The sequence below is a fragment of the Penaeus monodon genome, chromosome 4, assembly GCF_015228065.2.
Source record: "Penaeus monodon isolate SGIC_2016 chromosome 4, NSTDA_Pmon_1, whole genome shotgun sequence".
Lineage (NCBI taxonomy): Eukaryota > Metazoa > Arthropoda > Malacostraca > Decapoda > Penaeidae > Penaeus > Penaeus monodon.
In genome coordinates, this window is record NC_051389.1 from 34,354,984 (window position 1) to 34,367,483 (window position 12,500).

Here is a 12,500-nt window from a genome sequence, read left to right on the forward strand (position 1 = left end):
TTTTAATAGGTTTAATTTTTCGTCCATCTTCAGTGATTAAGGGAAAGGACACACACGCTAAATAAGCTAAATTTCCCGAAGATTATAAAAATCATTTTTAAAGCAAATAGAGTAAAAACTAAAAGTTAAACACCTTTAAAAACACAAAAAAAAAAATTTACAACAAAAAAAAAAAATTTATCCAAAAAAAAATTTCCCAAAGGGTTTTTTTTTCAATTTTTTTAAAAAAAATTTAAATTAAATTATTAATTTAAACAACCGATTGAAAAGAAAAACAAAATTTAAAAGAGGCAAAAAGAGAGAGCAAACACTGAAGGCATAATTGCCTTTTAGATTTCCACTGTGTGTATTTGCATGGCTGTTCAAAATTTTGTTAAGCTCCGGTTGCATCTTCGAAAAAACAAAATTTCTAAAAGCTAGGAGGTTAAATCTTTGGGAAGCAGAACAGAATCTAAAATCTTTCTTGTGTCGGATAAACTTTGTGTGAGTGAAGGGTGTCGGTTTGCAGAGAAAGGGGGTTTTTCTAAGAGGGAAGCCAGATAGCAACACTCATATTTTCAAAAGTACGGGCGTTTAATCAAGTGAGGTAATCCAAGGCAAGAAAAAATTAAAATTTAAATCATAATCTGGGGTGGGCCCCTTTAATAAGAAAGAACATTTAAATTTTGAAATTTTTGTATTTATTATAACAATAAAATAAAAAATAATAAAACTGATTATGGTAATAATGGTAAAAAATAATAATAATGTAATGATGATAGTAGTAATATAATAAAAAAAATAATAAATGGTAAATTAGAACAATAATGATACAATGAGAGCATAAAATTAACGGTAAAAAAAATAAACAGAAGAATAAAAACATTGTATTAAAATACAACAATTATTTTTCAATAACTGATAACAAAAATGAAATAATGAAAAAAACAAAAATTACAATAATGATAATGATAATATTTTGGGAGGGGATAATGCCCGACGTGTCAAGAGTCCTGCCCTCAGAATCCCCAGCGAGGGGCGGGGAGTGAAAATCTTGAAAACCCATCCTGGTGGCTCAGAGCACTTTTCTTTCCCGGGAGCTAAGCCCTAGGGCCCCCAAAGTAGAGGCGTTTAATGAATTTTTTCTGCTACATTTGGTAAGAAAAGCCTGATTTTATCCATAAGGAATAGACGCGATCCTGACAGAAAATGAATTTCGTAAGTATATCACAATAAGAAGTTCAATTTCGGGAGTTTTCAAAAACGGCTCAGAAATCTTTTTTTCATATAGGGGGACATCCTTTTAAAAATTAACAGTACGTTATAGGTTTTGCCATTGTTTCATAGCATTCTACCCTAAACTGCTCAGTCGTTAAAATTTTTTTGAATAAAGCAAAACAAAATATACTTTAGAGGTGTGCAAATAAACTAAAAAAAGGCCATTACAAGATTGTGTAAAAATTTAGGATAGGAAAAAAATGCAAAAAATGCCAAAGAAAAGCCAAACAAGAAAAATTTTATTGGTGTATTTTTTTCATCTACGATTGTAGCTTTTTAAAGAAATTTTATTCAGTATATAGGTCTTTCGTTAGAATGTTCTATTTTTTCTTTTATTAATGAGGCAAGAATTTTAAAAAAATAGTTTTCACATGTCAAATTATCATACAGAGAAATTTTCATGCTTGTTCCTGACCACAGATAAAAAAGCCCTTTTTTTCCAAATATCACAAAAAAGTGCCGCCAGCTTCTAATCCAACTTCAATAATTTCATTAAAAAAAAAATCATTAAAAAATAAAGAACATACATATCTAAATAGGCGCATTTTACTTAAAAATGTTACACACTAACACTTTTTCACAAGAAAATTGCGACAGGGTGAAGGCAACTCATAAATGGGGAGGGCCCCACTTGACCTGAGGGGGGCGGGGGAACCCAACCCCCCCTGCACCAAAGGTCTTGGGTAGGGGAGGAATTTACATATAATGCATTAAACGTGAATGTAAAAACCGACGAATAATGTTTATTGTGTTGGGTAATAATATTTTTGTAGTTGAATATATTTAAAAAAAATAATTAAAAAATATAGACAAAAAAAAAATAATAAAAAAATAAAAAACCCTTGGTTTAAAAAAATCTTTGTTAGTAAGAGTTTTAAAACCACAACAAATACCCAAAATATACTCTTTTTTCAAATCTAGTAATTTTTTTGGGTGAATATATAGACAAAAAATTTGAAAAGGTGTTATTTGGGATCGGTTTTTTCAATCACTGTTTTTTAAATATTTTATGTTAGATGTGACGAGTCTCTAAGGTTTTGGTTTTAAACGACAACCCCGTAAATCATTTGGGCAGACCGTATCTTGAAAAGAAAAAAAAAGTGACCCCTTTTGGGAAGCTTAAAAAAAGGTAGACAATCCGGATTTAGATAAGTGGCAGCAAAAAAAAATTAAAATGCTCAGACTATGGGAAAATGCAAAAAAAATTAACCCTTCACTGGTTGGGGGACTGGACTTTTTTTTGTCACCCTCAGTCGATTACACAAGAAACGCTTGATAACGGCATTGACGTCGACTACAAAACTCTACGTCGACTCAACTTACTACATCGACTACAAGCCTACTACTCGGGGTACAACCTAAAGCTACTACGGAACCTATCTCAGGATCGCTAAAAATGGCGAAAACTCTTGTTTCTGTGAATGATACGAAATTACGGATTCCAAGGCACGAAAGTACACTTTTTATTTCACAGCAAAATGACTTTTTAAAACGCATAAATATAAATTAATTTTTTTGCAATATTTCACATTGATGATATTTCGTCTTCAAAAATATAACCCAAAGTATAAAAAAAATTTTAAATTTTTATTCCCCTAAACTTCTTTTCTTCGAAGAAATCAAGCGATTCCCCCTTTAGTCATCGCCCTAGGTTAGGAACCGCTTTTGATAAAAAATTTGCGTCAATTTGATCAAGTTTTAGTAACAGTTAAAATTTGTCCCGAAGCAAGAACCTCCACATCGTGGTGTTAGAATCGTGGTCACGGGCATGGCACTAAGAAAGGAAGGAGACAACGACGAGGGCGCATTTTTTTTTTCCGATATATTCCTGATATAGATATTTTCCTGACCGGGAAGGCTGTTATTACTAAAACACTTCCTGTCCAGGACTAAACCAGGTATTTCCCCCGTGTTGTAAATTCGAAAATCGAAGTCACTGGGGTAATATGAAGAGGAATTATGTAATGCCGCTTTGATTAGATAATTAACAAGTCTCTTGACCAAGATTCGAGCTGGGGTTTCACCCCGGGTGTGAACCGTGGGGGGGCCAGTCCTAAACAAGAGTGCACGGTCCCGATGCCACTATGTAGTGTTGGACCCCCCACTGGGCAATAACACCACCCTCGATGCCGGCCCCCAACAGTCCGCCCCCACCCCCCATCTTGTGTCCCCATCCATACTTAAGTTGCACTTTTAAAAAAATGGGGATTCTTTTAAACAGAACATGTTTATCAGATTTCTAACTATACCTTTAAATTTTTAAATATGCTCTTTTTATGGCAGGTTAGTTTAAATTTTTACTTCTTACTTTATAAAACCAGTCATTTTTTTAAAATATATGTATCAGACTTTTTTTTCAAAATGAAGATCATATTTACTTTTAGTTTCTGACGAGTTAGTAAAAAATTCGACTATTTTGACAGCAACAGGTTTTTGAATTCAGTTTTTTTCTACTAGGGCAGATAAAATAAAAACTCTTTATATATTTGAAAAACTGTATTAATATTTTTCATAGTAACTAAAACATGATTAGAAATTATTAAAAAAATGAAAACTAAGAATTTTTTGTCTTTCTTGTTTTTGTGGAATAGATCTGGGGAAATGCTCAAATCACTGTGCCAGAATAAGGTTATTTAATCCTTACATGTAGTATTCAAAAAATATACACCTTTGGGTAGCTCAATATTTTATCCCTTTTTCAGAGAAGGTGCAGGAAAACAAGACAGTTTGCAAATTAGCCGAGGGAGAACGGTTTAAAACACTTAGAAATATGACCAGGGGAAGTCATCATATTTTTTAAAGGGGTTTAAGGAAAAAATACTAGTAAGAAGATTGTGTATTAAGTTTTCTATGGGAAACTCCATTAAATAAACTTTTAAAGATCAAAAGACGGTGTAAAAAGGGAAATTAGGATTTTCTAAAATAGCTGCGCATAAATCTACCTTTCAATGGAGCTGAGAAATGGATTGAAACAAGTGTTTACATGTTTTTCAAAAATTAAAATAAGGTATGAATTTTCTATATGCAGATAAAAAAACCTTTTTTAAGGGGTTTGATAGTTTTGCTTTAACATGATATGTGACCAATGAGTGAACAGGAATCGAAAAAACATTCGGGTATATCGTACATAAACCATATTCTAAACTATCAGGAAAAAAATTGTTAAATGTATGTTTTTACTCTGGGGAGACAGTTCCAATAACCCCTAATTGAAATATTAGAGACAAATGGTGCAAATGAAACTTAATTTCGAAAGGGTTTTTTTGAGAGAAAATTTCACTCATTAATTTTACCCCTTAGCAAAAAAAAAAAATGCCTTTTTTGGGGAGGTACGTGTGAATATGGCTGCATAGCCATAAAATAGTTTAGTTGTATGTCTTACTGTGAAAAATGTGATAATTGCATTAGATGACGGAGAATTCTGTAGATAAAAAAGAGTTTGGTTCCAAAAGAATAATTTGGGAAACCCCCCCCTTAATAACACAATGTTATGCCAAGTTTATTTTTCGGTTCACCAAATAAGTCAATAAATCCGTTTTCTAGCCAGTATTTTTGGGTGAAGGGAACTTTGAATAAAACAGCTGTTTTGAATGTGTGAAAGTTTACAAATTTTTATGTTAAAGTAAAATTTACATGTCTTAGCAATATTCGTGACGCACTGTTTTTCATCGAGGGTAAAAGGGCACGGCATTGCTTTTTGGGATAAGAGGGGTTGGCCTCTTTTAGTTATAAGCTTTTTATATAAAAATGTAGTACCACCAACACAACCACGCACCCCCAAAGCACCCCCACCACAACACAAAACACCAAAAACCCCCACCCACAAAAACACACAAAACCCCACACACACACACCACCTTTTTGTGTTATATAATATATAAATATATATATTATTAAATATGTATGTATATTCTATATTTTATTTTTACTATCTATCTATCATCCTCTATCTATCTATCTACTATTATCTCTATCTTTTATCTATTATCTATCTATTATTTCTATAATTATTATTTATTATTTATATTAATATAATTTTGTTGTAGTAGATGTATTTTTTTATATCCGGAAGAAGGGCCAGATTCCCAAAATGACAATTTTTGGGGTTGAGCCGCCATCGAATTGGGATTTTTGCTTTTATTGTCTTTTTAGAAAAGTTAGATATCAGGGACATTACACAGTATTATTTTGAAATCATAATCCAATGCAAAAAATTTTCACAAATGTCTGAAAATTTTGATCAGGCAAACGGAAGCTTAATTTGGGCTGCTTTTACTATTCTGTATTTTCCTTAAATTTAGTATGCATTTTCAGTATACAGGGGACTTTTTAATTGTTACAGAAAAAAAAGACAATGGTGGAAATTTTATGGGATTATTGCCCAAGGAACCTTTTTTAATATTTTTTATGCCCTTTGAATGGGAGAAACCTAAAATCAATTTTTGGATTAATGGTTTAACATCAACAGCAAAAAGTCAAATTTATCAAATTTAAACGGCCCCAAAAAAAAATTCTTTAAATACTTTTTTGAAAGCACTACTAAAAATAATATAAAAATGAGTTTTTTTGGGAAATGAATTAAATTAATGCAGCACAATTTTATCGGTCAAAAAAAAATCGAGATATTGTTTACTGACTTCCCCAAACGTTTTTTAATACTGACCTTTAAGCTTGTCCTTTCTTGTTCTTGGGCCTAGACACACACACATACCTATGCAGTATACACACCACCACACACACACAAATATATAAAAAATATAATATATATATATTATAAAAAATAAAAATTTTTATTTTTTATATATATATTATTATTATATATATATATATATATATTATATATAATATATATATATTTATTTATTTATTTATTTTTACCCATGAAACCCCACACACCACACCACACACCACACAACACAAAACACACACACAACCACCAAAAAACATAATATATTTTTATAATATATATAAAATTTTTATATTTTAAATAAAATAAATACGCATGTAAATACATAGTTACTCGAGTAAAACCCCAATTTTTTCCTTAGAAATTTACTACGCCCTTCGTTTTGGGAACCTCTGTATTGCGAAATCCGCTTCTCGCTTCAGTAATACACCATCCAGCCGCTTTCCCACCCCCTATTTCCCCTCCATATCCCCCCCCTCATACCAACCCTGCCATACCTCTTGAACCCTTTCTACCCGGGGAAAAGGGGTTTTGACCTCGTGTTCCCAGCAAAACCCAATTTTATAATGGATGAACCTGATTTATTTGGGTGATTGTGATGTTATTTTAAATTCTTTGAATGTAAAACCCCACCCGTCGCTAGGTTTAATTTCCCCTTCTAGGGTTTTCCCCATAAATGGAAAATTTTTGAATGTCAAAACGATGTACATATACATATCGAAAGTACTAATTTCCTCCACCTAGTCATGTCCCCTTTAAATGATGTTAAAAACTCTTCGATATTAAAATCTTCTGATTATGCAGGTAAAAAAAACATATAAAAAACATTTTGGGGGAAAAAATAATATTGTGCTGTTCCTACTTACGGAAAACTGGTAATTTCCCAAATTAAAAAACTGCAGTCCCCTTTTGATTTTTATGCTGAGCAGTGTTTGGCAGAGGGTCATTTTTTTTTAAAAAGGGCTAAGTTCGTTTCTTAATTACTTAAAAACAACATAAACGAAAGAAACAAAGCTCAATAAAAAAAAAAAATAATTTCACAAAAACCCGAAACGCTGACACCACTAGTATTTTTAAAAACATTTTGTTTACATAAGCATTAATAGACAGTAGTTTAGTTTTCACACTGTGGTAATTTTCAAACGATATTTCCTACGCTCCCCATTTAAAAACACAATAAAAACAAACTAAGTTGTAAAAGTAATATCCAAATCAAAGTACCGCCCAAAACAGGACAAAAATTTTTGGCCTGGGATCAAGAAAGGGGGTTTAAAAATATTGGAGTTATTTCTATGTACACTAAAAGCTGATAATGACAAATTTTTAAAATAGTCTGATCATTCTGCTTGTGTTTCACCCCTGTGTACTTCGAGGTTACGCTTACATTTACACCATAAAAAAACTTATTTTAACTGGGTAAAAAACCCAAAGCAAAAACTAATAATAATGATGATATAAAAATGATAAGATTAATTTTATAAATTTCCGTATGGTAAGTTGATGATAACGATGAGAAAATGATAGAAAAGATAATGAAAAAACCCATAATGAAAATAAAAAAAAATTATAATATTATTCACATATACACACGTGTTTCCCCTAATATGTATTATATATATAATTATATATATATATTATATAATATTATATATATATTATATATTATAAAAATTTAAAAAAATACATACATATAAAATTAAATTTTACATAAATTTATATATGTTATAATATATAACAAAAAAAAATATATATATATATAAAATATATATATATAATATATATAATATATAAAATTATATTTATTTATATATTTTTTTTGTTGTTTTGTGTATTTTAAATAATAAAATAAAAATATATTTATATTTATATATATATATATATAATATTTTAAATAAAAAAAAAAAAAAAAAAATTTTTTTTTTTTTTTTTTTTTATTTTTTTAAATTTGGGTTTTTTTAAAAAAAACCCCCCCCAAAAAAAAAAAAAAAAAATTTTTTTAAATTTTTTTTTTATTTTTTTTATATTTTGGGGGGGGTTTTTTGCCATTTTGTGTGTGTTGGGGTTTGGTTTTTTTTTTTTTTTTATATTAATAACTAATATTTATATAATATATTATTTAATTTTTTTATTATATTTATTATATATATAAAATTATATATATTAAAATAATATATACTTTTTTTCCCAAAAAAAATCTGTAAAAAATAAAAAGGAAAAAATAAAAAATAAACAAAAAAATTTTTTCCCAACCCAAAACCCCAAACAAAAAAACCAAATTTAAAAATTTTTAAAAAAATTTTTTTAAAAATATATAAAAAAAAAAAAAATTTAAAGATTTAAAATATTTGGAGGGGGGGTTGGGGTTGGGGGAATTTTTTTAATGGGGGTAAGATATAAAATTAAATTAATTTAAATTAATTTTTTTTAATTATTAAAAAAAAATTTTTTGTAAAGGGCATTTAAAAAAAAAAATTTTTTTCCCAAAAACCGGTCCTCCCCCAAAAAAAAAAAGAAAATTTTTTTGCAAATTAAATATGAGGGAAAAAAAAGTTTAGGTCTCCCAAAAAAAAGGGGGGGAACTTTAAAGGTTTAAAAAACCGGGGAAGAAGCTAAAAGGCCCCTTCCCAAATTGGTTTTAAAAAGATTCCAACTTTTCTTGGAAAGCAATTTAAGGGGGCCCCCCTTTTTTTTAAAACGTGCCTTTTTCACCCGGGGAGGGGGAAAAAATTTTTAAAAACTCCCGTTAAAGGTTCAAATATTTTAAAATTTCCTCCCCCGAAATTGTGGGGATTTAAAAGAAAGGGAAAAAAAAAAAAAAAAATTTTTTAAAACCCCCGATCAAAAAACCCATTTTGCACTTTTAACCCCCCCCTTTTTAAAAAAAAACCGGGTTTAAAAAAAAAAGGGGGTTTTGTTGGAAAAAAATAAAGATAATTCGGTTGAGGGGGTTTAGGGAAAAAAAAAATTTTTAAACCCAAAATTTCAAAAAATTTGTCCGAAAATTTAAATTTCCCCCGATCTTCCCCTAAAAATTGAAGACCCGATTTTTTAAATTTAAAAAAATAGAAATTTAACGGTTCGTTTAAAAAAAAAACCAAAATTTTAAAGAAACCAAACTTTCGGGGGGGGAAAAAAATTTCCAAACCAAAAAAAACCCCTTTTTAAAATGGAAAAAACCGGGGTTAATTTTTTAACAGTTTTTTAAAAATTTCCCCGCCCGTAAAAACTTTTGGAAAAAAAATTTTTTAAAAATTTAGGAAAAGGGATTTTCGAGCAAAAATTTTTTAAAGAAATTTCCAAAATTTTAAAGCAAAAAATTTTTAAAAAGAACACATAAACCCAAAATTTTCCCTCCCTTTTTCCCTTTAAATCCCTAAATCCTTGAATTTTATAATGTTAAAAAGGGGCCCCCCAAAAAAAAAAGGAGATAAAAACCCCCCAAAAAAATTTTAAAGGGGAAAAACCGGTCAAGGAAAAAATAGGCCTTAAGGGACCCCGTTTGTGATTTTTGGGGCCATAAAAATGGAATAGGGGATTTAAAACCCTCAAAGCGATCAAAGAATTTGGGGGCAGGACAAAAGGGGGAGCAAAGCTAAGGGGTTTTTTCGAAATGACTCCGTGACAGAAGAATACGGGGGTTTGGGGGCAGTTTTTTTGATACGTCGATTTTTTCGTTTAAAAGGGAATGAGTTTGCTTAATAATCAGATTTATAAAGGGTAACTAGTTTTACCTTTGCGGCTTTTTTTAATTTTAATATTCAAATTTCGTTTAAGCGATTTAGGGCCAGAAATAACGTCGGGGGAAAGCTTTTGAAATCGTCGAAAAACAAGAATCGGATTTTCTGACCCTTTTAAAGGAGCTGAGACTTATTTAGGATTTGTTTTGGGGTTCGCAATGAAAAATTAAGACCTTTAATATAATCCAAACCCGGATTAGCGCTTTTTTTTGGGACAAAGATAACCCCAAACCCTAAAAATTTCGTTTTTGTAACGTGAAAAGGGAAAAAGACGATAAAATTTTCGACCCAGTCAGTAAAGCGAAAATTTTCACCACGCCTAAGTGAACAGAGCGGGTTTAAATTTTGGAGGGGTCTTTTTTGCCGTCGTTTCAAAAGAGCTCACGCGCAGCAATGGCAAAAGGTCGTCAACAAAATTTAACGGGGGGAATTTTTCTAAGCATCTAAGCGATTTTTCGAAACATAAGAAATGACATCAACATCTAATTTTGGCAACGGATGCTTGAAAAAACGGTGACGCCCCAATTTGAAAACGGAATTTCCAATCAGAACATAAAAAATATGGCCAAAAAAAAAGGGGGGGCTTACGCTCGGTAACAGTTTGTAGAAAATTGACCTGGTTCCCTCCCCTGGAGAAATCAGAGTTGCTCTACGTCTAAAAGGAGTGCAACCGCGGGGGGAAGTGGGGAGCACGAAGGACGTACGAAGGAATAAAAGGGCTTCCTATAAAACAAACACAAACACAGTAACGTGTACCAAAGATGAAAAGAGAAACAAAAACCACAAGAAAATGAAACAAAACCCTAACGTTTCGAACTCTTCCGAGTTTCCCCTTCAGCAATAAAAAAGAAAAAGGGTAAAAAGGGGTAATTTTGGCAAGATATATAGGTAGAGAGACAGGAAAAAAACAAAGCTGAATGGTCTCAGGAGGGCCCCGGGCGAAGAGTCTGGGGAAGGCTTTTTTAACAACGAGGAGGTAAGATCATCCCCGGCCCCAGACCCGCCTCAATTTAAAATTTGGATTTTTCTAATTAAGAGTTCTAACATTTTTTTTTGTACGAATTGGCTGATTTTTTGAAATTTAATTTTGCGCTTTTTTAGTTAAAACCCGGGGACCTTCATCCCGTAAATGAACGAAACACGATTTTATCTCTAGCAAATCTAACATCACGCTGATTTTATTTAATTATTTTTTCAAAAGCTTACCCGGGCTCCCACCTATTAAACTTGGGGCAATCTTTACAAGGTATAGTTAAAAAACCGGGGGGGAAGTCTCAAGGCACCGCACCGCCCTATATAGATGTGTGTATTATTATATTATATATTATATATAATATATATATATATATATATAAATATTATATATTTTTTTTTTTTGTTTAAAATTTTATATATATATATATATTATATATTATAAATATATATATATATATAATATTATATTAAAAATATATATATTATTTCATATAATATATATATATATATATTATATTATAATATAAAAATAATTAATATATTGTTTTTTTTTTTTTTGTGTGTGTGTGGGGGTTTTTTGTGTTTGTGTTTTTAAAAATATTTTATATATATATAAAATTAATAAAAATATATATATATTAATATAATATTAAAAGTCCACTTATCATTTTCATTATCCCCTCATTTTCGTAATAATATGGTAGATAATTTTTATTGTATTCTTTTCAAGTACCATCCCCGACGTTGGCGACCATGAGCTTTTCCACTTGTCTTTTCCCCGTGCTTTTGAGCAATTTGGGTATTTAACCCAAAAATATTACCGAGTTAACATTTCTTCTTTTTGCCCCACCCCCCATCCTTTTTTTCCCTCTATTTTTTCCCGTGGGAATCAATTTGAGACCCCCTTTTCTCATACATGACCAGGAATGAAAAACCTGCTTTTAAAGGCATTTAGGATGCGTCTGCGGAGTTTACTCTTTTTAGCACCTCTAGTTTGGTAATAGGCTGGTTTTGGGTTTTTTTGCATTTTTCTGAAAAAAAAATCTCGCCCCCATTGATGGATTCTTTCATTTTTTTCTGAGGTCCAGGGTTCACAACCATACTTAAAATTGGCCAAATATATGTTTCCAATCCCCTTTTTCTAATCCTGATTGACAACTTCTGATTGCTTAAAATGATTTTAAGTCTAAAAAAGATGTCTTTGCTTGGCCGATTCTAGTTTTGATGTCAGATGATGCTTTTACCATTTGGTTTTATGATGGAGTCCAGGTACTTGAAACTGCCAACTTGCTGTTGAATTCTTTCACTTTGATGTTAAAAGAACTGGGGGACTGTCATAACTTCTGTCTTCTTGCATTCAGTCCATTCCCATCCTTTCACTTTTTTCATCGAGGGATTTTAACTAAATTTTGAAAGGTATTTTTTCTGATGCTGCCATGAGTACTGTATCGTCAGCATATCTGATGTTATTGATATTTTTGCCACCTATTTTAAATTCCTGGTGTTCATCAAGTGTCTCATGATGTACTCACTATACAGAGAAAAAGATCTGGGAAATAACACAACCTTGACGCCCGCCCTTTGAATCTGAAAAAAATGGACCTGTTTCCTGATGATTCGCACTGCGCTTTTTGCTTCCAAAATAAGTTTTTTGGGTTATCTTATGTCTTTCCCCTCAATATTTAGATCTTTTAAAACATTTATTATTTCTACATGCTTAAGAGTATCGAATGCTTTCGTGTAGTCTATAAAGCAGAGATACAGGTCTTGTTGCATCTCTCTCGATCTTTCTATGATTGTTCTTAGCATGTATGTTGCGTTTGATATGCCGTTGTCTTCCACAA

At 30.9% G+C, this 12,500-nt stretch overlaps 1 protein-coding gene across 1 annotated transcript in view; it reads right to left on the reverse strand.

Moving 5' to 3' along the window:
* LOC119572536 overlaps positions 1 to 12,500 on the reverse strand; it is a 19,164-nt gene that overhangs the window by 6,226 nt on the left and 438 nt on the right. The window contains exons 2-3 of the mRNA XM_037919642.1: positions 12,370 to 12,500; positions 12,101 to 12,154 (exon numbers count right to left, since the gene is read on the reverse strand). The exon at positions 12,370 to 12,500 is cut by the window's right edge and continues 104 nt beyond it. Of these exons, the coding sequence (XP_037775570.1) occupies positions 12,101 to 12,154; positions 12,370 to 12,500 (185 nt within the window). The remainder of the gene's footprint in view (positions 1 to 12,100; positions 12,155 to 12,369) is intronic.